Source organism: Nelumbo nucifera, chromosome 3 (genome assembly GCF_055504915.1).
Source record: "Nelumbo nucifera cultivar China Antique chromosome 3, China Antique-T2T, whole genome shotgun sequence".
NCBI classification, from domain to species: Eukaryota; Viridiplantae; Streptophyta; class Magnoliopsida; order Proteales; family Nelumbonaceae; genus Nelumbo; species Nelumbo nucifera.
Window position 1 is genome coordinate 30,025,634 of NC_142651.1, and position 25,634 is coordinate 30,051,267.

General features: G+C 39.5%; 1 protein-coding gene across 3 annotated transcripts in view; it reads left to right on the plus strand.

Moving 5' to 3' along the window:
• Positions 1 to 25,634, plus strand: part of LOC104612424 (potassium channel SKOR-like) — a 62,343-nt gene that overhangs the window by 13,109 nt on the left and 23,600 nt on the right. For 2 of the 3 annotated variants that reach the window (XM_010279869.3, XM_088901027.1), the window contains 5 exons: positions 12,996 to 13,094; positions 14,300 to 14,521; positions 14,779 to 14,967; positions 20,035 to 20,110; positions 20,214 to 20,508. In XM_010279869.3, the coding sequence (XP_010278171.1) occupies positions 12,996 to 13,094; positions 14,300 to 14,521; positions 14,779 to 14,967; positions 20,035 to 20,110; positions 20,214 to 20,508 (881 nt within the window). The remainder of the gene's footprint in view (positions 1 to 12,995; positions 13,095 to 14,299; positions 14,522 to 14,778; positions 14,968 to 20,034; positions 20,111 to 20,213; positions 20,509 to 25,634) is intronic. The other variant, XM_088901028.1, reaches the window with a different exon arrangement.

Sequence of the window (25,634 nt, forward strand, 5' to 3'; positions counted from 1 at the left end):
TTACCTTTCCACCTTTAGAATCCTAGTGAAAATCGCAAAGCAATTAGAAAAGTTGATGAGGGATTATTTGTGGGAGCCATGAGATGAAAAGAAAGATCATTTGGTGAAGTGGGAACAGGTGTGTAAACTAAAGGAGCAAGGAGGCTCGGAAATTGGAAACCTAATTTAGAGGAATACAGCTCTCTTAGGAAAGTGGTTATGGAGATTTCCCTTAGAGGAAGACAAATTGTGGCATAAGATCATTAAAAGCTTTCATGGTATTGTGGAGAATGGATGGGATGCAAAACTGGCGCTTCACACTTCTGCAATTTCCCCTTGGAAGGCAATCTCTGAGGTACTACCTACCTTTTTAAATTCTATCCGTTATGATTTGGGATGTGGGAACAAAGTCGTATTTTGGGAAGACTTTTGGCTTGGTGATCTACCACTCAAACAACAATTCCCAGTACCATACTCTCTAACAAACCTCAAGAACGAACCAGTCTCTAGGATCAGCAGGCCTTCATCACGCAGTTTAAATTGGGACTTCGGGTTCAGAAGGGGGTTGAGGGACAATGAGTGTGAATTCCTTATCCTCTTACTCTCTCTCTCTCGGATCAAAATCTCTTGGGTGGTAGAGTTTGGTACCCCTCCCTTGATGGTGACTTCTCCTGTGCTTCTTTCTTTTACCTCCTTAGTAGTTCAGAACCCTTGGTAAATCTCCCGGTGAGAGAAATTTGGTACAAACCCATACCCCCTAAGGTATAGGCTCTATGTTGGGAAAGTTTCCTCAAGAAGTTAAACACCTGTGATGTGCTTCAGAAAAGAAGGCCAAATAATTGCCTCTCTCCTCATGCGTGTCTCCTTTGCAAGGCTAGTGGTGAGACCCTTCCTCATTTACTACTTTCCTGTTTGTTTGTAACTTGTATTTGGGACTACTGCTGCTCTCTTTTTGGTTGCAGATGGGTACCCCCTCAGGATGTGGCTAGCCTATTAAACTCCAGTTTCTTAAGGCAACAGAAGAAAAGGGGAGGATGTCTATGGAAAATCACAAGAGCGGCCTTGGTATGGACCATTTGAGAGGAGAGACACCAAAGAATCTTCCAAGAAAAGAGTAGGTCAATGGAGGAAGTGATTGGATACATAAGGATCAGATCTGCACATTGGGCTAAAACATTGGAGCTGTTCAAAGATGTTTCCACAAATGACTTATTATGAAAATGGCCTGAAGTGGTACAAACAAATATACACTATACCTGTTCACGGGCCGGGCCGGGCCGGGTTCGAGCTGGACTTTGCCTCTACATTAATAGAATAAGTTTAGGCCCGAGCCTGAGCCCGGCCTGACCATCAGGCCTAGGTCTTGAGCCCGAGCCCAAGCCCGGCCCGAACCTGAGTCCGGTTAGAAATTTGGAAAAAAAGATTTTTTCCTTTTTAATTCAATTAAAATCTGTTTTATTTATACTAAAAGACCTCAAAACCTAAAAAAGTAATGAAAAGTCTTATTATTACTTGAAAAAAGAGAAGAAAAATATATTATATATGTGCTTTTTTATTATATAAAATATATTTTTATTAATATAATACATTATTAAGTCAGACTCAGGCCAGGCTTTTTTGAGAAAGCCTGAGCCTGACCCGAAAGAAGTCGGGCCCGAGCCCGCATGCCTGAAATCTTGTCCAAGCCCGACTTAGATTGGGCCAGGCCGGCCTGTTGGGTTGGGGGGGTATAGGGGCCAAACAAACTGAAATTAAATTTTGATGGGAGCTCCTTTGGTAATCTGGGGAGGGCGGGTATAGGGGGAGTTTTCAGAAACCATCAAAGTGCAGTTGTGGCCTTATTCTTTGGGCCAATTGGATTTGGCGACTTGGTTAAGGCTGAGACAATGGCTCTCTTACAAGGACTAAAACTGGCAACACAGATGGGTGTTAGAGAGCTTGAAGTGGAAGGAGTTTCCGTATTGGTTATTTCTTGGGCAAAACAATTTATTTCAGCTCCTTGGAAATATAAATTATCCTTAAGGGAAATTGACTACCTTGCAAAAAGTTGTAACACTAGCTTTGGATGGGTAAAATGAACAACAAATGGACTGGCATATGTTCTCGCAAAACAGGGAGTGGACAGATCTACTCTATTTTGGGCAATGTTGTAATCTGTAATAGTAAAAAGGGGGCATGATAATTAGGGTGGCCAATCTGGTTTCTGCTGTGTATTCTCTTCTGGAGAGAGAGATCCGATTGGGGGTCAAAAACTATAGCTGGCGGCACCCAACTTGTTATTTATATTCACTTAATATAAAAGGATAAGAAGTTACAAGTATGCCCTGGTGGCACTTCCTAATAACAAACAAATAAAAAAGAAAGAAAAGAAACTAGCTGACAACATCTTAGGCTAATAGCATACTAACAATAACTGCAGAGTAACAAATAAATAAGCTTCACAACACTCCCCCTCAAGTTGGGCTGTATATGTCAATCATGCCCAACTTGTCACACAACTCATTGTGCCGCTAGTATGGAAGTCCTTTTGTGAGGACATCAACAAGTTATTCCTTGGAGTTGACATAAGGGATGCAAATTTCTCTTTTTTTCAATTTTTCCCTTATGAAGTGTTTGTCCACTTCAATGTGCTTGGTCCTCTCATGTAGGACAGGATTGCTAGCGATGTTTATGGCTGCCTTGTTGTCACAGTAAAGAGACATAGGATTATGAACAACAACTTCAAGTTCCCCTAGAAGGTTTTTTAGCCAAATAACTTCAGCCACCCCATGTGCCATAGCTCTATATTCCGCTTCAACACTTACCTTGATACCACACTTTGTTTTTTGCTTTTCCAGGTCACTAGGTTTCCTCCCACAAATGTGCAATACCCACTTGTGGATTTTCTGTCATCCACAACACTTGCCCAATCAGCATCTGTAAAGACTTCCACCTTTAGATGATAATGTTTACTGAATAGTAGACCTATTCCTATATACTTTTTTAAGTATCTAAGAACTCTCTCTGCTGCCTCCATGTAAGGTTTATTAGGAGAGTGCATGAATTGGCTTAGGACCCCAGTTGAATAGGCAATGTTTGGATGGGTCATGAACAAATAAATCAACTTCCCCACTAACCATTGGATCTGTTTCACATCTTTCAGAGGTTCACCATCATAGTTACCCAATTTATGATCAACATCCATAGGAGTATTTGTTGGCCTTGCGCCTAACTTGCCTGTGTCTTGTAACAGATCAAGGGTGTACTTCCTTTGAGAAATGAAGATCCCCCTTTTTGAGCAGGCAACTTCAATTCCAAGAAAATACTTTAGAGGGCCTAGATCTTTCACTTGAAATTTAGATGCAAGGAATTGTTTCAACTATTGTATTTCTGAACTCTAATTTCCTGTAATGATGATATCATCCACATACATTATCAAAACAACAACTTGTTCCTGACATCTCTTCACAAAGAGTGTGTGATCAGACTGACATTGCTTGAATCCTACTTGCTGAACTGCCATATGAAACTTACTGAACCAAGCTCTGGGAGATTGTTTTAAACCATAAAGAGACTTTCTCAGCTTGCACACCTTATTTTCACTTCCCTTGGCATAGAATCCCTGGGGTTGAACCATGTACACCTCCTCCTCTTGGTCACCATTTAAAAAGGCATTCTTAATGTCCAATTGATGCAATTCCCAGTCAAGGTTAGCAGCTAATGATAGAAGAACTCGAATCGAGTTCATCTTAGCTACTGGAGCAAATGTCTCATCATAGTCAACCCCGTACACTTGATTGTACCCCTTGGATACTAATCTTGCTTTGTACCTTTCAACTATCCCGTCCGCCTTGTGTTCAACTGTAAACACCCACTTACACCCCATTGGGTCTTTCCCCCTTAGAAGATCCACAAATTCCCAAGTTTGATTTTTATGGAGGGCATTAATCTCCTCCTTCATAGCATCTGTCCATTCAGGGTATTTTAAGGCTTCTGCAACATTTCTGGGTACAGGGATGCAATCAACTGCAGATAGGAAGGTTCGGTATGAGGGGGAAATGTGATCATATGCAATCAACTGCAGATAGGAAGGTTCGGTATGAGGGGGAAATGTGATCATAGGAGGCATACTGGGTAATAGAGTGTTTGGTAGTGCTTGACCTGACTCCCTTTCTTTGAGCAATAGGAATGTCAAGGTCATCCACAGTAGGAACAAGGGTATCGATAGGTGCAACAGGGTTTGGACTTTACCTCCTGGGAGTCTGACGGTGTCGGATGCTCAATGTTTGGTAGCTCCACATCTCTGTCACATTGCTAATCTCTACGGCGTGTACGTTGGAAGACACGAAGGGGGGCAAGGTCCGGAATAGACGGAAGAGAGACTTGGAGGACTTGAACTTGCTTCTCCTCTTCTACACTACTCTCCCCCTGAGGAGAAGCAGGGAAGAACGGTTCAAACTCAAAGGACACATCCATAGGGACAAAAAACTTATGACTAACGGGATCAAAGCACCGATACCCCTTTTGAGAGGAGGGATACCCTAGAAAGATACAAGGAATGAACCAAGGGTCTAACTTACCCCGAGACGGAGACAAATCATTGACAAAGGCACAAAAACCAAAGACTCTCATGGGAATGGAAAATAAAGGGGACTGAGGGAACAACAACTGATGAGGGGCCATGTAGTTCAACACTCTAGAGGGCATGTGATTGATGACATAAGCAGTGGCAAGTATAGCATCCGTCCAAAACCTTTTTGGAACATTCATGTGTAACATCATCCCTCAAGCTACCTCAAGGAGGTGTTTGTTTTTTCTTTCTGATTGGAGGCAAAGAACTCATTGAATAGATCTATTGGAGGCAAAGAACTCATTGAGCTCACCATGGAAATATTCCTTTGCATTATCTGATTGAAAGATCTGTATTTCAACATGAAACTGTGTAAACACCATCCTCTGGAAGTCTTTCACAATCTTTGGAACTTCATCTCTGCTACGCATGGGGAATACCCATGTATAGCGGGAGAAATCATCGATCAATGTGATAAAGTACTTATACCTGCCCTTAGAGATTATAATAGTAGGCCCCCATACATCAAAATACACAATATGAAAAGGAAAACTAGATCTTTTATTACTTGAATGAAAAGTTGTTTTACATTGTTTGCTCAATTGACATGTTTGACACTGGAAATCTGACACTGAACATGACTTAAATAAAATCGGAAACAAAGACTTCACTATTTCAAATGAAACATGACCTAACTGACTATGCCACAAAAAAGTTTGACTCTTCTTTGACTGACTATGTGAATTCGAGGACGACACCGAAAGACCATCTTTATTGTCGAGAATGTAGAGACCATCCACTAGGCTTCCTCTACCAATCGTCATTCCAGAAATTAGATCCTGAAAAACACATGAACTAGGAAAAAATGTTACACTATAGTTTAAAGAGTTTGTGATACTATTGATTGAAAGCAAATTTATAGGAAGTTGGGGGACATGCAACATACTATTCAGGTTAAGGTCATGGGGAAGGGATATTGATCCTTGGCCTACAATGGAGGAGAATGATTCATCTGCAAGCCTCACTTTATCCCTTCTTAACAAAAGGCTATAAGTCTGAAACAAGTTTGGCTCACCGGTCATGTGGTTAGAGGCCCCTGAGTCATTGATCCAAGGGGAATCAATGGTAGTGGTGACATGGAATGTAGAAGCCGCATTACCTAATGTAGATGCAAATGAAGTAGTACCAGTAACTGAACTATCCATCTGTCGCAAAGTCCTACCATATGACTCCAAGTGATCACTGAAGGAATTCATGATATCTTCCTTGGGGTCAAAACTAGTAAAGTGGTCACGTGTAGTACCAACAAACTGAGTATCTTGGGTTGCCACATGTGCTGTATTCGACTTCTTCTGACCTTGCACTTTACCTTGTTCTTGGTTCTTCATTGCCCACTTGGGCTTCTCCTGAATGTCCAAACATGTGTCACGTGTATGTCTCGAGCGCCAACACTGGGTACAAAACAACTTGTCTTTATCATCAACCCTCTTGGAGTCACTTTTCTTTCCCATATTGTTACTACCCATTGCAGCCAATGCTACCTGTTTTTCCCCCTTAGTTGTAACTGTCACACTCCGCCTACTTTCTTCAGATTGAACAAGGGCATATACCTCTTTAACCGAAAGATACTCTATGCTTCCTAAGGTCTGAACTCTCAATGGTTCATATGCAGGGTTCAGTCTCAACAAGAATGCAAAACCCGCTGCTAAGAAACCAACTTCTTATAGGCCTTAGCATCATCATCATGTTTCCATTCTATAGCCTGATAATGATCTAATTCTTTCCATACTGAAGTAAGGGCTGAATAATAGGCAGACAAACTACGATTCCCCTGTTTACAGGTTGAGGATTCAGCTTGCAACTGGTAAATCTTGGCATAATGCCTTTGCTCAGAATATGTGGTTTTGGCCTGTTCCCAAATCTCACTATTGGTTCTGCCCACACAAAGTTCTTCACATCGGGTTCCATGGCTGCAAGGAGCCAAGACATTACCATGCTGTTTTCTTGGACCCACCTATCATGTTCAGCTTTCTCACACTTGGGTTCTTTCACTCTTCCATTTATGTAACCAGTTTTTCCCCTTGCTGTTAAAAGTTTCACACATTTAGCCCACTCCAGATAGTTTAAGCCATTTAAAGGGGTAATTGGTATGGGAAACATCATGTTTTCACCCCCCATACCAGCTGTGCTACGGGTTGGTGTAACCCTAGATGATGCTGAATCATAGTTTGCCATTGAGGAATAGGGTCTACACTACAAGAAACAGAACCACAAATGTAACAGACCAAATCCCACACAATCAGAATGCTAAACCCCCAGTAATTTTACTTCTGGAATGAGAAAGATACTGCTGAAATCAGTCCAGCAATAGTTCGGCATTAGAACAGCCCAGTAATTAGTCCAGCTACCAGTCTACTAACAGTATGCTGAAATCAGTCTACTAACAGCAATAGTTTGGCCACAGGCAGTCATTAAAATGGCCTACTAACAGTTCGACTACAGCACATGATGAAAAAAAAAAACACATACCCCTGTCCAGCGCCTGTACGAAGGTGTAAACCCCGAAAAACAAGGTCTTCACAGCATAGACCACAGAGAAAAACGGGGACACATACCCTTGTCCAGCACCTGTACGAATGTGCAAACCCAGAAATCAATTTTCACAGCATCGAACAAAGAGAAGAGATGTCATAACAGCATCACCCCTCTTCTACTAGGGTTTCCTTGGTGTTACGATCAAGGAAGAACCCAAAGAAAGCAGCCACATGTAGCCTGACCAGTCCGATTAGGTTTCTTGGTCTTCCACGTCCAAGAGGTCAAGAGAGAAAAAGAAACTGAGAAAGGGCTTGGTTCAGATGAGAGAAAGGGCTTGGTTCTGAAGAAACTAATAACTCCCAACAAACCATCACAACTAGCATGAGAAAGTTTAATAGCTTTATTGCTGATTGTGAGTTAAAGGAGATCCCACTAGTGCAAGCTCGATTTACTTGGTCTAACTTACAGGAAGTGCCCTTGTGGTCGAAGTTGGATAGATTTATCTTTAATGTTGACTGGGAGAACTATTGGGGAAGTTTGGTGTCTAGAGCTTTGCCTAGGGTGACCTCGGATCATTGTTCTATAAGAATAGGTGTGGAAGATTTTGTCAGTGGACTTAGACCCTTTAGGTTTGAAAACATGTGGCTAACCCACCCGGATTTTGTGAAGGGGTAAGATTTCACAAGAAACTATAGAGGATAAGAGCCAAAATAAAAGTTTGGAATAAGGAACATTTTGGAAGATTTGAGGAGCAAAAAGTGAATCTAATCTCTAGGATAGAAGAGTTGGATGAAAGAGAGTCTCAATCTAGAATGGAGGAGGGGGAGAGAGTTCTGAGGGGACAGTTGAAGAATGACCTAGAAGAGGTCCTACTGAGGGAAGAAATAAGCTGGAGGCAGAAATCAAGGCATAGATGGATTAAGGAAGGTGATGGGAATACTAAGTTTTTTCATGATGTAGCAAATGGGAGGAGGAGAAAAAATTTTGTGTCGAAGTTAGAGGTAGAGGGGGAGGGATTCACTAACCAGGATGATATTGCTAGGAAGTTTGTGGAACATTTCAAATTGATTTACAAAAGACCCTTGGAAGAGAGGAGGGAAATCGAAGGGATTGATTGGTCAAGGTTGGAGGAAGATCAGGTTAGGTGGTTGGAAAGAAACTTTGAGGAAGAAGAGATTAGGAAGGCGGTGTTTTTGATGGATAGGTCCAAAGCTCCAGGACCATATGGTTTTACAATGGCTTTTTACTAAGATTGTTGGGAGGTGATAAAAGATGATCTTTGTGAGGTTTTTAATGAGTTCGCAGAGAAGCATATAGTCAGGCGAGGCATTAATTCCACATTCTTGACCCTAGTTCCAAAGAAAGCTAATGCTCTCCATCCTAAAGATTTTAGGCCAATTAGTTTGGTGACTAGTATTTATAAAATCCTGGCCAAGGTCTTGTCTTTAAGGATTAAAGAAATCCTCCCCTCTATTATTAGTCAGGCTCAAGGGGCTTTCATCCAAGGGCATCAGATAATTGATCAGATTCTGATTACCAATGAATGTGTGGAAGAGATGAAGAGGTTCAAGTAGAGAGGCTTTGTTTGTAAGCTTGATCTGGAAAAAGCCTATGATTTGGTGGATTGGCAGTTCCTACTAGAGGTTTTGAGGAAGTGTGGGTTTGGGGAAAGATGGTGTAGTTGGATGATTGGTTGTGTTAGCTCTTGTCACTATTCCATCCTAGTAAACGGGGTGGTGAGGGATTTTTTTTCAGCTAGTAGGGGAATCAGACAAGGGGACCCACTTTCACCCTTCCTCTTTACCTTGGTAGATGATGTGTTTAGTCGAACTATCACTAGGGCTGATAGGGAAAATGTGATAAGGGGTTGGAGAGTAGGCACAAATTGAATTCCAGTCACTCACCTTCAGTTTGCAGATGACTTGATGATCTTCTGTGAGGGAGGTTTCGGTGAGAAGGTGGAAAATTTGAAAGAATTGATTACAATTTTTGAAGGAGTCTCTAATTTGAAAATCAATCTAGGAAAAAGCTGCATAGCCGGAGTAAATTTAGTTTTTGAGGTTGAGGCGATTGCAGGCTGTCTTGAGTGCTCCATTTCCTCCTGGCCTTTGTCTTACTTGGGGCTTCCGTTGGGAGCAAACCCTAGGGAGAGTAGGTTCTGGACCCCAGTCTTGGAGAAGTTAGAAAAGAGACTAGCTGTTTGGGAGAAAAATTATATCTCTTTGGGTGGGAGGGTCACTTTGATAAAAGCTACCCTCATGAATCTACCTACCTATTATCTCTCTGTCTTTAGGATATTGTCTAGGGAAGCGAAGAATTTGGAAAAATTGATGAGAGATTTTCTGTGGGAACCGGGAGAAGGTAAAAAAGACCATTTAATTAAGTGGGGGGTTGTGGGTAGAAGCAAAGAGGAGGGAGGATTAGGGCTCGGGAATGTGCTTAAAAAGAACTCAGCTTTGTTAGAGAAGTGGTTGTGGAGATGGCTATTGGAGCGGGATAGACTCTGGCACGAAGTAGTGAAGAGTATTCATGGATGTTCAGAGAGTGGTTGGGATGCTGGTGCATCAAGGAGGGCTAACCTAGCCACACCTTGGAAAGCAATTCACAAAGTTCTTCCGCAATTCCTTAGCTATGTCAGGTATGATGCTTGTTCATGTAATTCTATTCGGTTTTGGGAGGACATTTGGGTTGGAGATCTCCCTTTGAAAGACCTTTTTCCTTCATTGTACTCTGTTTCCTTGTATAAAAATGAGGTGATCTCAAAATTCCTTCCGTCGAATTTATCCTTACCAACTTTGTCTTGGGATTTTGGTTTCCGTAGAGGATTAAGGGATGAGGAAATTGAGTGTTTGTCTACTCTTCTATGTCTCCTTGATAAGGTTTGGTTGGATCCCTCGAAACCTGATAAAAGGATTTGGGCCATTAACCCCAAAGGGTCTTTTTCTTGTGGTTCCTTTTTCAAGTTCCTCTGCCAATCTCCCTCTCATCAGAGTTTCCCTTTCAAAGAAGTCTGGTGTAGGCCGGTCCCCCCTAAGGTTATGGCTGTGTTGGGAAGTGTGGCATGGTAAAGTAAACACGATAGACAACCTACAAAAGAGAAGACCCGTCCTTTGTATTTCACCAAACTGGTGCATTCTTTGCAGATCTCATGGTGAGGATTGTAATCATCTATTTTTATCTTGTAGTGTCACTGCAGAGCTCTGGGCTTGGCTTCTATCTTTGTTTGGGTTTAGTTGGGATATGCCAGCAGAAGTAAGCACAATCTTTAACCCTTCTTTCTTCTCTTGGCCCCATAAAAGAGGAAGGAAAATGTGGAGATGCTCACGAGCAGCATTGTTATGGACAGTATGGGAAGAAAGGAATGCTAGAAGCTTCCAAGAAAATGGAAGAAGCAGTCAAACCTTAAAGGACTGCATTTTGTCCAGGTCTTTACATTGATTAAAGACTCTAGAATTATTTAACCATTTTACTTTTGCTGATTGTTGGAAGTATTGGAAGTTGGTAGCAAGCTGTTCCTCCTACAAGGGAAGGGCAGTGACTAGCTGGGTCCCCCCTCCTCTTGGTTCTTTGAAGCTGAATTTTGATGGGAGTAGCCAGGGTAACCCGGGTCCCTCTGGGATGGGAGGTGTACTGAGGAACGAGGCTGGAGGGGTTGTCTTAATCTACTCTGGCCCTTTAGGAGTTGGGAACTCTATCCGGGCAGAACTGCTAGCTGCAATACAAGGAATACTTCTTGCAAAAGAAGTGGGCGTGGAGCAGCTTCTGATTGAAGGAGACTCTAAGACAGTGGTGGACTGGTTAAATAATCCGGAGGATGTCACTTGGGGCTACAAAAACGAGTTAAAGAAATTCAAATGGCTGACAAGAAATATTTCTATAACAGTACAATGGGTTGGGAGATCAGCTAATGCTTTTGCTGATGTCTTGGCAAAACAAGGGATAAATAGGGAAACATTGTTCTGGGCACAATTGTAACTATTGTTTTAGTTTCAACATTCATGTTTTCTCTGTTGTAGTTTGTGTATTTGCTGTTTGGAGAGGCTGCTCCTCGCGCCTCTAAGGGGATCTTCTTGTATCTATTCATTATTTTAATGGAATTGGTGTTATTTATAAAAAGAAAAAGGTCCTTTCTAGACCAGAATTATGCTCTGATACCATATATTCTCTCCTGGAGAGAGAGAGAGATGAGAGAGAAGAGAAGAGAGAGGAGAAGAGAAGGGAGAGAGAGATCCAATTGGGGGTCAAAAACTATAGCTGGCGGCACCCAGCTTGTTATTTATATTCACTTAATATAAAAGGATAAGAAGTTACAAGTATGCCCCTGGCAGCACTTCCTAATAACAAACAAATAAAAAAGAAAGAAAAGAAACTAGCTGACAGCATACTAACAACAACTGTGGAGTAACAAATAAATAAGCTTCACAACATGCTGTATTTGGGCTACTGTGTAGCAAGGATCTGTAAACTTTTTTCAAGCATTAATAAATAACTCATTTTGCTGATAAAAAAAAAGTAAGGGTAGAGTTAGTCAACTTCCTAAACCATAGGGGTACTTTAAGAAATTTGACCTTGTGAATGGAGTTACTTATGCTTCAAGCAAGGTGTTAAAAATTTTAGAGGATGCTGAAGAAGGTTCAAAACGATTCCTGGGAAAGACTACAAATGTTTTTGGGAGGGGTGAGTACAAATGATACGTAACAAAATACACCTATGCTAATGGGGAGTGTTTTGGAAATTGGGATCTGACGTGATTCTATCCAAGAAAATCTAAGAGCTCATTCGATTCTGGAGAAATTGAGTGTAGAGCCTAGAGCTAATGAAAGTCTAAGAGCTGTTTCCTCCTATTCTCATCTAGGTAAGGTTGAGGAAGTTTTGATTTTGTGTTTAGGGGTAGAGAAAGAGCTTATTGATGACATATCCTTCAACCATGGTACCTCAGAATACCAGTGCGCTATGATGGAGGTAGGCTTCACCGATTCCTTCTTGTTCTCAGAGTTTGATAAGGGGAAGAGTTTTGAGAATAAACAATCAAAGAAGTTGGGGGATGCTCTTACCATGACGTTGTGTACAGGCCAGACTCTAGCTTTGATTCCTGATGATGATGGGGGAAGAATAGAAGAGGGGCTCTACCCCTCAAGCTCAGAAAGGACAGAGGGAAAATTAGATGAGGGGTTTCACTCTGTTATGTTTAGCCCTGAACTTGTAGATTGGGGTGGAGATAAAGAAAGGATGGGTATCTCTTCTTCCAAGGTTTACTTAAGGAAGAGACCTTATCGAACATGACCTTTATTGAGGAAGAAAAACCTAGGAAGATAATGATTCTTCTGATGAAGCTGAGAGTTGCCTTGGTGTAAATAAAATAAAACAATTCATCAAAAAAAAAAAAAGAAAACAGAAGTAACTGCTCTCTCAACAATAGAATCTCTTGGGTTGCAATTCAAGGGTGAAGACATCCATTCTATGTGAATTTATTGACATGACAGAGGTGGAAGAAATGGAATGGGTAATTAACTATAGAAGGGTGGAGAAAGAGAGATTGCTTGAATCATGATTCAACTTCAAATTCAATTCCATGTTGGAATGGTTTGAATTGTTACTTGAGTAAAACAACCCCCCAGGGCCCCCAGGGTTCTAGGCACTGATGTCTAGTGGTCTTATGGAATTTTATGATAATTTTAATGCTGCTTCCTTTTCATGAAATGTAATTTGAATAGTAGAATAGGTGCTTTTAGTGTGCATAACTTGTCTCATTTTCCATCTTGAGTTGGTTTACTGGTCACTTGTATGAGATGGCTGACCATCTATCTGATTCTGAAAATGTTGATTTCAAGCCTATATTTTCACACCACTTCTACTTACGGTATACTCATAGATATGGTAGAATAAGCAGCCTAAGTTCAAGTCTTGAGAGTTTAAGTTTCTTCTGTAACAGGTAACCAAGCTTCATGAGGAGTTCTTTCTTCCAGGAGAAGTCATTTTGGATCAAGGAAATGTAGTAGATCAACTTTATTTTGTCTGCCATGGTGTGCTGGTATAAATCACTATCTTATAACAACTGCTACATTTATCATTTTACGTAACCAACAGCTCAAGTCTTAAAATTCATTCATTTATGTTCAGCTTTTTTTGGTTGTTTTATAAAAAACTGGATGATGTCTGTCTTCCATAAGTTATATGGCATATCTTTTGCCTAGAATCACCCTCAATAGTATAAATAAACAAAATTATTTCATCATTTGCACATGCAAAATTATGTAAAATGGATGTTCATATCAAACAAAATTTGAGCCTTTTCCAATGTTTTGGAAACTGGACCGGGTGGTTGAACCAGTTGAACCATGACCGGGGCCTTGGCTGGTACAGTCGCACACACCAAGAAATCTAATTGTTAAAAACCCCATGAAAACCAGCTGACCGACCAATTTAACTGGAAAACTGGTGAACTGGTCCTGGTTTCATGAAACTGCCTGGGTGATTGAGTGATTGAAATTTTAAAATGTGTGTAACAAGATTTGAACCCATGACCTCCTATTTTCATGTTTTGCTTAATTATCATTAGTCCACCTCTTTGTGTTAATTAATGACACTTTATTGTATATATTACTCTATTATATATGTATTTTAAAAAAAATGTAAAGTAAGAGACTTGAACCCTGGTCATTTGCATTAAAAATTAAGAAACTTGCTATCCATCCATCATATTTAAGTATAATAAAAGTTGTAAAATATATTATATATTGTATTTATATGACCTGTAGTTTATAAAAATATATGCTACATCATCACGGTTCGACCCCAGTTGAACCTCTGACCCGTGAACCTCTCCCTTCCGGTTCTATGCCCGGTCCGGTTTTTTGAACTTGGTCTTTTCTTCTCAAAACTCAGGTCTTTCCATATTTAATTAAAACTTTAACCTATATAGATTCCTTTTTAGTATGATTTGTTAAAACAGACCGTTTTACGCATTTTAAAAGTATCAATGCTACAAAATATACCTAGAAATGACCATGCGATACCTGTTGTTGTATGGGGTATGTCATGTCCAACACCAGTACGCTAGGCATGTACTGGTATCTTGGTATCATAGAATAAATGATCATATATGAGGACATTTTTTCACTATATGTATTCTGTTCACAGTATATTTGTGATTTGTCTCCATTTGTCAACCTCACTGTATATGCGTTTCTGCATTTTTCAACAGTTTGTACTGATGCAAGATGTTTCCATGTACAGGAGGAGGTAGGCATAGGGGAAAATGGAACAGAAGACACCATTTCGATTCTAAAACCTAATAGCACATTTGGGGAGGTTTCGATTCTTTGCAACATTCCTCAGCCTTACATAGTTAGAGTGTGTGAACTCTGTAGGCTCCTGCGACTTGATAAACAATCATTCATGAATATTCTACAGATATACTTTTTTGATGGGCGGACAATTTTGAACAACCTTGTTGAGGTTAGCCATGTACAATTGTAGTTAATCCCATTTTCCTTTTAGTACTTTTTAGCACTTCCTATGTAGTTGAAGTTCTTAGAAATGCATACAATGCATTTGGCAATATATATGTAATGCATTGTTAAATCTATTCTATCTGTTTATTATTTATTTACAGAATTATTTTTATTGCAAATAAGATTTTTTTTTTCATTTATAATATTCTCATTGATAGAAGTAACTATATATTATATTTCTAACAGCATGTCAATTGATAGGGAAAAGAATCCAATCTTCGGATGAAGCAAATTAAATCTGACATAACATTTCACATTGGAAGGCAAGAAGCTGAGCTTGCTTTGAGGGTGAATAATGCTGTTTATCATGGAGACTTGTACCAGCTGAGGAGTTTAATCCATGCAGGAGCAAATCCCAATAAGACAGATTATGATGGAAGGTCACCTTTGGTAAGAATTTCATCTATGGATATTCTTAATAATTCATCCAGTTAGTATTTTTTTTTTCATTGTGCAATTGAAAATGAAAACTGAAGCATCCTTTTGTTTTATATAAGAAGAAAACGAGTCCAACAATTTCTTAATTGTATAATAAGAAAAATAAGGAAGAAGAAGAGGGAAAGAGCTGTTCAGGAGAAAGAAGAAGAAATTGGATGAAAAGAAGAGAAGAGAGAAGAAATTGTATCTCTCACTTCCATAATCCCTTTATATATGTGCTGGAATAAGTATAAGAGAAATTACATGGGTGCCCCTGGTTAGGGGCTAACCCAAAAAACATAAGAAATAAAGATGTTAAGGGTCCATAGAGATAGCCCATTACAGCAGAAATAAAACAGTAAATAACTGAACCAAACTAAGGCCCATTCGACCTAATCTCTCTACACTCCCCCTCATGTTGGGCATAGATGTTAATCATGCCCAGCTTGCTTACATAGTGTTGGAGCTTTACCTTAGGTACTTCCTTGGTCAAGATGTCTTCTAGTTGTTCCTCTAAAGAGATGAAAGGGGGGTACACTTCGCTTGAGGCCACTCTCTCTTGTATGAAGTGTCTGTTGACCTTAATGTGTTTGGTTTTGTCATGCTGAATCGGGTTATGAGCAATGTTGATGGCAGCCTGATTATCACAATACAACATCAACGGCTTATCATTGTGAAGAATCCTAATGTATTGTATTACTGTAGTCCCTGCTGTACATAGTCTTGTCCTTTTCATATTCTTTGTATTTCTATTTCAGCCGCTCTAAGGGCTCTTTTGTATTTTCTTCTTTTTATCTTTTAGTTCTCCAAGGACTCTTATGTAATTCTTGATATTACTTAATATATATGCTTCTTTGAGGTAGGGGTCAAGTAACCTGTTTAGACACCCTTGAAAACTCTTGCTCTTCTCCTTCGGACTGGTTTGGTGACATGGCATCAGAGCAGGTCGTGCCTACCAGTTGTGGACATGTTTTGTTTCCTGGATATTAGAGGATTGTTTGGCTTTTATTGAACTCAGTTTGGACTTTGGAGATTGTTTGAGGACTATTCTGATCAGCCGAAGGTGATAAGTTTTCTCTGGAAAAGATGCCCAGCCCAATAGGTCAGTGTTTATTTGATTTCTTCAAATTGGCTGGTTCAATCAGCCCAAGACTCTATAGTTAGTGTCACCCTAGACTTCTCTCATTGTGGGTTTTATCTGATTTGAAGTCTGAGTTGTTTTTGCTAGGGTTTTGATCCCATCTGGTGTGTAACAGTCATGAAACATTCCTTTTTTGGACTGTTTTCGACTTAAACTCTCCTTAGTAGGATTTCTGCAGTGTAATCACAATTTGTTTTGTGAGATATTTCTTCAGCAATTGTTTTGAACTATATCTGAGTTTATTTGGGTGATTAATCACTAGGTTTTCTATTTAGCATCGATTTCAGTACTGTGAAACTTGTTTTGAACTGTGGTTGTAATCTGGAATGGCTGAGAAGGCTGATATTATTCCCGTAAAGTTTGATAGAACTAACTGCAACATGTGGAAGTTCCATTTCGATTTCTTTGTTGAGGAAAAAGGTTTGGGGGGATATTTGAATCGTAAGGTCACTATGCCAGGTGAGGCAGATGTGGAGGCCTATTCACAGTGGAAGCTTGATAATGGGAAAATTGTCTCTTGGATACTCAGTTTGGTAGTATCTCATATTGCAGTATCCATGAGAAGAATGCATACTGTCTATGAGATGTATGCATACTTGGAGTAAGTGTATTATCAATCCAATATGCCAAGACAATATCAGATTGAGTCTGAGATTTTTGCTTATTGTCAAGGAGGTAGGAAGATTCAAGAATATTATGCTGGTTTCCTTGACTTGTGGGGGAATATGAACTTGTCCACATAGAATCCTTAGACTCCGCAGAAAATGTCAAGTATCTTCAAAAGCAATTTTAGAAAAGGAAGGTGAATCACTTTCTTATGAGATTGAGACCTGAATATGAAATAATCAGATCTAACAAATTGAGTAGAGGAACTCTTCTAGATTTAGATTCAGTGATGGGTGAACTTTTGAGGGAAGAGACTCAGCTACTTACTACTGCAAGGGAGTAAGAAATCTGGTGTTAAAGACCTTTCAAAAACTCATTGTTACGAATGTAAAGTATTTGGACACATTGCTTCTCATTGCAAGAAGAGGAATGTTTGCACAATCTGGTGTTAAAGACCTTTCAAAAACTCATTGTTACGAATGTAAAGTATTTGGACACATTGCTTCTCATTGCAAGAAGAGGAATGTTTGCACCTATTGCAAACAACATGGTCACATAATTCCGAACTGCCCGGTTAGGCCATCTAAGGGTATTTAGAAAAAGAACCAGCCACGTGCATATCAAGTACCTGAGGGGCAAACCACTGACATCTCTTTTACTAAGGGTGAACCGTCTACATCCATGGATGAGGAAAAAATTCGATAACTGGTATCCTCTGTTATTTCCTTTGCCTTTTCTGCTATCGGCTTGTCTGGTGAGTTTCTGGTTATTGTTCTTCTCAGTTTCATATTTGGATCATTTTTGCAGGAACAACTAATCCTATGAGTGCCTACCTTAAACCCCCAAATAACACTTCTATGACCAACCATAGACATCATTATGGCTAATGGTGAAAAATTGAATATCATTGGTTGTAATGACCTGTCCCTTAAGTTTTCACCTAATGCCTCCTTTCCCCTTTCCAAAACCTTTTTTGTTCCTAATCTTACTGCTAATCTGATTTCTGTTGGACAACTTGTTGATGAAGGCCATACACTTACATACATACCGGTCATTCTCGCAGTCATGGCCAGATGTAAGTGACTGAATTCTTCTTATTTTTTATTCTAAATACTTTCTGTATGCTTGGAGACGGGTTCGAAGTTGCTTATCAGATCTCACTACTGAATGTGTAATAGATGAAGAGGTGATTATCTGACTTACCACTTTCCTCTCCTTTACTTCTCAAAGGAAAATAGGATATGCTTTGGTTGTCCCACCTGAAGTACATTCAGTTTAGTATTTCTATTGTTCCTTTTTTGATGAGGGTCCCAGCTAACCAAGTTGGTACAATCTGGGAATTGAACCCCATGTCTCAGAACAAACCACAGAAACATATATATATATAGGCAAACACACACACATTCTAATTGAATCTATGGAGATATACTAGGAGTTTGGCTATATTATCTATATTATACAATTTTTTCTCAGCTTTCAATTATAATAGCAGATAGAAATATTGGTATCTTGCTAATGTATTAAGTTGCTATTCCATCCACAGGCAGTTATTTTAAAGTTCACATTTATTTATGTAGACCATGAATCCTTTTGTAGTGCCCCACTTAGCTGTCTGAGGATCCATGTCAAGGTACTATTGCAAGAGGTATATTGATACAACTATAAAGATAATTTTAAGCAAGTCTCAAAGAAAGAAATTGAAGAAAAAGGGTCAGATATTAGACCTGCAGAATGTCAACCAGAAAGAGTAGACTGATTGAAGAAGGGTCAAACCTTGTTTAGTTTGGTTGAAATTCGGTGGCAAAGTACCCTTATAGTGCTCAAATACTGTAGATTTTCAGTTCAATCTAGCATGTGGAAGTGTCCTAACTAAAGGCTTCAAGATGACTGATTTTTGGATTCTTCAAGCTGTGGTCAACATCAAAGTCAACAGGTTGACCTGTGGACCTACTGGCATTTATAATAATTCCCATGGTTGTGATTTATGGTAAGTTTCAGAATTACTTTTTTTTGTAAATCCTGGTTCTTTATATTAATTTTCTTTTATTAGAATTAGAAAGTTAAGTGTCATAGTTTGAAAAAGAAGTTTCTACTTATTCTGAAGTTTGAATCTAAGTGCAAGTTGAAAGTAGTTGTTTTCTGGTCTAGAAAAGAGTGTCAGCAGGTATTGTAGAGAGCATTGTATTCTGTTCAATTCTTTTTTATTGGTCTTGCGAAGGAGTGAAGAACGACTTAATTTCCTGTTTTTACCATAGCCAATAGCTATGGTAGAAGTTATTCTTGATACCTCTTTATTTTCTCTTCTTTATTTGTTTGTTAATACCTGTTGCTGAAGCTATTGTTGTGTTGTAGATATTTTCTTCTTCATTATATATAGGTCCTCTATTACTTCATTTTGAAGAAATAGCAACCATGTAGCTTTGTCCTTGTCTATAAAGTTTTGAACATTCTTTGGTTTGTGGATATTAGACTGTATCACTAGGGTAGCCCTTTTACTGTCATGGTAGCATGAGTATATATGACATTACATGTAAGATATATTTAATCTTGTCTTAATTATTGATTAAGACTATAAATTATCTCCTCATTCTTCTTTTTCATTTTTCTAAGACTTTTAACATGTTTTTTTTTGGGTTGACCTTGTAACTCAATTGAAACTCTTGCTTGGCAACCATGAGATCATGGTTCGTTTACCAAAGAGGAAGTGAAATATTGTAGCATTTTATATATGGAAATAAACCTTATTGTAGTTCTTGTGTAGGTTTATATGGTCGTTACTCTAGAAGTTTGAAACTGTTAGGCCTTGTTTGTTTTTCAAAAAGCTATTTACTTGGGTAAGTTCACATACCTAGGTAAGTGAACTTACCTGTGTTCTTTTGGTTCTCAGGTAAATTAAAATTATAAAATGACTCTTTTATCCATAAAAAGTCGTTGTTAGAATGGGAAAAATTGTCCCAGCATATTGTGTCAACTTTTCCCTTAGGTGGGAAAGTTACTTACCCCACCTGGGAGATGGGTATCACCTACCTGGGTAAGTGATACCTAGGGAAAGTGATTTTTCCTTGAGTCCTACATGAACGTGAAAGACAAATTTGGGAAAAGCTGTCAATGAGAACCACAATCCCATTGACCGACTCCCCCCTTTAGAATCTGAAAAAACAAATGGGGGGCCTTAAATAAATGATTATTTATGCATCATATATTGGAAAGGTTCTGTATTAAATTTGTTAAGTGTTTCATACATAACCAAAGAAATATTCATTTTCCTGATTCAAAAGGGCTTCTTTTGATAGCATCTTGCAGCATCAAGAGGATATGAAGATATTACATTTTTCCTTATTCAAAAAGGGGTCAACATCAACAATTCAGGTATCCTTCTTATGCTTTACATTCTTGCACTGCCTTGGCTTTTTAATATTCTCTTTGGCATTTTGTCTTACCAATATATTTTATGAAAATCATTGTCAAATAGATAAATTTGGAAATACGCCCTTACTAGAAGCCATCAAGAACGGACATGATCGAGTGGCTTCTTTACTTGTCAAGGAAGGGGCATCACTAAATATTGCTGATGCTAGTAGTCATCTTTGTCAGGCAGTTATAAGAGGAGACTCAGATTTCCTGAAAAGAGTTTTATCCAATGGCCTCGATCCAAACTCCAAAGATTATGATCATCGAACACCACTTCATGTAGCTGCTGCAGAGGGATTATATTCGATGGCAAAAATATTGATAGAGGCTGGGGCAAGTGTTTTCTCCAAGGACAGGTATTATTGACATATCCAACCATTAAGACATGAAGAACCCATGTTTATATGCACCTTTTTTTAGCATGCCATTTAAAATCATAATAGGCTAGAGATGATGGTTTCAAATAGTTAAACTACTCTATTATCTACCTCCATTCATTTACATATTGGAATACTCATTCTAAATATATCTGATCTTCTATTTGTTGCTAGGATTCTCATTTATTTTATTTCTTTGACTTGGGCTTCAAACTCTTAGTCTAAGCATCTCTTGTTTAATCTACTCAATTAAATTTTGAAGTACTAAGAAGAAAACAGATATTAGAGGAAGAATAATAAATGAGAGAAAACCCTAGGAAAAAAATGAATGAGAGAAAATATAAAGAGGGGAGAGAGGTTTGTGAGTCAAAAAGAGAACATTCAGACAGTTATTGACTATCCTCTTTTCTTTTATTCATAATCATATGTGTGGTTACAATCACCGATAGAATTACTAGTCTTCCCTTCATTGACACATAACAAAAGCCCTAACTAATCTTACTAAGAAATGACTTATATGCCCGATAAAAGAAAGGTAAAATACCATACTACCAAATCAATATCAGAAATTGAAGAGTAACTAATTTATTCTATACAGTCCCCCTCAAGTTGAGTGTAGATGCTAATCATGCTCAACTGCTGAGATTATCATCAAACCAAGGTTTAGCAACTCCTTTAATGAAAATATCAGTCAGCTGTTTTTTGGATTTCTCAAAAAGTGGGCAGACTTCTCTATTATAATCTTTTTCCTGAATGAAATGCTGATCCACATTGATATGCTTGGTTCTTTAATATTATACTGTATTTTGAGATAATATTAATTGTTTCCCAATTTAACAAATACAGCCAAAGATCCTTAAACATGGTACCTAATTCACTAAGAATTTTCATCCATAATAAATCTGCAACATTGTATGCCGTAGCTTTTATACTCCTTTGGCATATCACCTTGAGATTGGGCTGATAATATTTGTTTTTTATTTTTAAAGTTTAGCTAGAGTTATTGGACCTAAGGCCTATTAGTTTATGTTTAGTTAAGAGTGTTTACTTGTGTCGTTAGTAATAGCTGATTTACTAAGGGTACTTGCCATTGTATTCATTTTTAATTATGAGTATATAAGATATGAAAGGGGTGGCCAAATGGTTTTTTTTTTTTTGGTTTCTCCCCATTCTCTTCAACCTTTCTCTTCTTCTCTTCTCTTCACAAATTTTCCCTTTCTTGTTTTTTTTTTCACAGATTTCAAAGCAGATCAGATTTATTGAACTTTCAACTTGGTATCAGAGCAACTTTAGTAATTTTTTGAGCTGTTCCATCATGCAGCTCTAGATCAGCCGATTGCATGACGAGTTAAAGAGCTGATCGAGGACTTCAAGAGTGCCTGATTTTTGGATTTTTTGGAGGATCTACAATCCCTTGTAGCAGGTCTAGGGTTTATCACCAAAATAAGGAAGAACTGGATAAACGGGAAGAATCCTGATTGCAGTAGTACTCTTCAATTTTGACCTAGGAAGTGATGCACCAGTTTTTTAGGTTTCTAGGCATTTTCTGAGGGTGGTTCAAGTCCCAGGATTTTTGGAGGTCTCTAGAGGGAGTGACAGCCTCTTCTTCTCTTTACCTACTCCCACGGAGAAGGGAATCTTGGTGTTTGAGGCTTCTAAAGGGGATATTTTTTTTCCTTTCATATCCAATTGATTTCCTAATTTGTTTTGGGAGTTATGGAGGGTTGTGGTGTTGAATATAAATCTACAGGTGAAATGAAACCAGGTGGAAGTGGTGCTAGTGACTCCTTCAGGGCAGGGACCATCACTGTAGTCAAGTTGGATGGTACAAACTACTTAGAATAATCACTATATGCAAAGATGGCCATTGGAGCTTGTGGAAAATTGGGGTGTCATCGGTGAAGAGAAGAAATCTGACTAACTACTCCCGGTGGGTACAGGAGAACTACATGGTGATGACTTGGCTGTGCAATTTCGTGTTACCCCATACAAGTAGCAGAATTGAAAATGTTTTTTTTTTTTTTTGATAGGAAACGATAACTTTCATTAGAGAATTGAAAAGATTACAGGCTTACCACCCACAAAATGGATGGAAAAAGAAAAACAAAAACTTATAAATAGGCCCAAAACAAAGCCTCCCTAGTAACTCCTTGCTTAGCTAAAGTGTCGGCCATTCCATTTTCTGACCTTCTTACCTGTTGAAGTTCGACCTGCCCTAGAATTCTGTCTTGTTCGTTGACTGTAAAGTAAAGTGAACAGCAAGAAGTAGAAGTAGGAGAGGAAAGAAGAAGAGAGAAAAGAGAGAAGGTCTGGCTCGAATTAGAGAAAAAGTTATCCCTAGATTCGGCCAGACCTGTTATTATATTATTAACTTATTGGAAAAGACTTAAGTGCCCTTATTTAAGTAAGAGGCACTCGAACTAACATAACAGTACACATCAACATTCTCAACAAGTGCGAAGACCAAAATATCCCTTCACTAACACCACTAACACTCCCCCTCAAGCTGGTGAGTATATATCATATAATCCCAGCTTGTTACATATGTAGTCCACTCTCTCCCGACTCAAACCTTTTGTAAACAAGTCTGCCCACTGGTTTCCCGTACTAACATATGCAGTTTCTATCACTCCATTCAGCACCTTCTCTCTCACAAAATGACAGTCAACTTCGATGTGCTTGGTTCTTTCATGAAACACCGGATTGGAAGAGATGAACCGCTGCCTGATTGTCACAATAGAGCTTCATTGGAGTACTGATGTCATATCCTATCTCCTGTAGAAGGTTCCTTAGCCACACTAATTCACAAGCAGTATGTGCCATGGCCCTATATTCTGCTTCTGCACTGCTTCTTGCCACAACTGTTTGCTTCTTACTTTTCCACGTTACCCCCAGAAAGGTGCAATAGCCTGTGGTAGATCGTCTATCAGACATAGAACCTGCCCAATCAGCATCAGTGTACCCTTCTACTACCAGTTTTCCACCACTCCTGTACAACAAACCACGACCAGGAGCTCCTTTCAGATGCCTCACAATCCTTAGCACTGCATTCCAATGTGGGACCAAAGGTTTCTGCATGAACTGACTCACCACACTAACCGCAAATGAAATATCTGGCCGAGTAATGGTTAGATAGTTTAGTTTGCCTACAAGTCGTCGGTATCTGCCAGGGTCTTCAAATACTTCACCTATATCACTGCTCAGCCTCGTATTTGTTTCCATAGGTGTCTCAGTCGATTTAGTACCCAACAACCCTGTTTCTTCCAGTAAATCAAGCACATATTTCCTCTGACACAAATTAATGCCATGCTTAGATCTTGCTACCTCTATGCCCAAAAAGTATTTCAACTTGCCAAGGTCCTTTGTCTGAAAGTGTTCCTGTAGGAATGCCTTCAATCTGCCAATGCCCATGTTATCATTCCCAGTCACAACGATATCATCCACATACACCACCAATATTATTTTGCTTGCCGAAGAGTCAAGACTGAAGACAGAATGATCAACTTGGCACTGTTTCATACCAAACTTGACCACCTCACTGAACCTCGACAACCTGCTTCCCAGGAGGAAGAGCGGTGAGGTCCCAAGTGTGATTATGATGCAGAGCAGAGAGCTCTTCTTCCATAGCATGACACCACTCTGGAGAGGTAAGGGCTTCCTGGACATCCTTAGGAACAACCACGGAGGACAACAAAGAGATGAACTGGCGATGGGAGGCGGAGAGGTGAGTAAGTGAAAAAATTGGAAATAGGGTGAAGGGTGCAGGTGCGCTTACCTTTCCAGAAGGCAATAGGAAGATCTAGGTCGGAAGCTGGTGTCGGAGCTGGAGCTGGATCTGTCGACGGTGATGAAGTCAGAGGAGCTGCAGCCGGTACACGCGGGCGATGTGTATACACGTGACGGATGGGTGGACGGTCAACAGACGGTGGCACCGGAGGCAAGGACGTAGGCATGATTGGAACCAGAGGAGGTGGATCAGCCACAGGAAGAGGAAGAGGAGGTGGTGATGTGGAGGAAGCAGCATCACCGGACCCCACGAAGAACGGAGTAGACTCAAAGAATGTAACATCAGCACATACCAAGGAACGACGAGAACTGGGATGATAACACTTGTACCCTTTCTGAGTTCGGGAATAGCCAAGGAAGATACACTTCAGGGAACGTGCATCTAACTTGTCAGTCCCGGGACCCAGATTATGAACGAAGCAGACACACCCAAATACCCGAGGAGGAAGCGGAAATGGAGACATGTTGGGGAATAAGACACTAAAAGGAGAACGACCATCAAGAATAGACGTGGGCATCCGATTAATTAAGAAACAAGAGGTGAGCATTGCATCGCTCCAAAAGGTTTTGGGAAACATTCATGTGGTGCATGAGGGAGCGTGCCGTTTCTACAAGATGTCGGTTCTTTCTCTCAGCAACCCCATTTTGTTGCGGAGTGTAGGCACAGGAAGTTTGGTGTATAATGCCATGTTGGTCCAAGTATTCTTGAAAAGATGAAGACAAAGTATTCACGACCATTATCAGAACGGAAAATTTTGATGTGAATGCCAAATTGATTGCGGATCTCAGCATAAAATTTCTGGAAGATGGCAAATAATTCACTTATTTCTTTCATTAAATAGAGCCACATCATTCTTGAACAGTCATCAACAAAAATAACAAAATATCTGTATCCATTATATGACATCACTTTATAAGGACCCCAAACATCTGAATGAATTAAAGAAAAAAGACTCGACACACGGTTATCGACCCTAGAACGAAAGGGAACATGATGGTGTTTCCCAAATTGACATGACTCGCAATCTAAAATAGAAAGTTGACTCAATGAAGGGACTAAGGACTGCAACACTTTCAGCGAAGGATGACCAAATCTACAATGCCACTAGAGAGGAGAAATGGATGACTGAAGGGCCGTTGACGTTCTTCCACCACCATCAAGATAATACAGTCCACCGGCTTCATGCCCTCCACCAATCTTCATCCCCGTCTTGAGATCCTGAAAAACACACATAGTGGGGTAAAATGTGATGGAGCACTTAAGGGACTTGGTCAGCTTACTAACAGACATAAGATTAAATGGAAGCTTCGGTACAAAT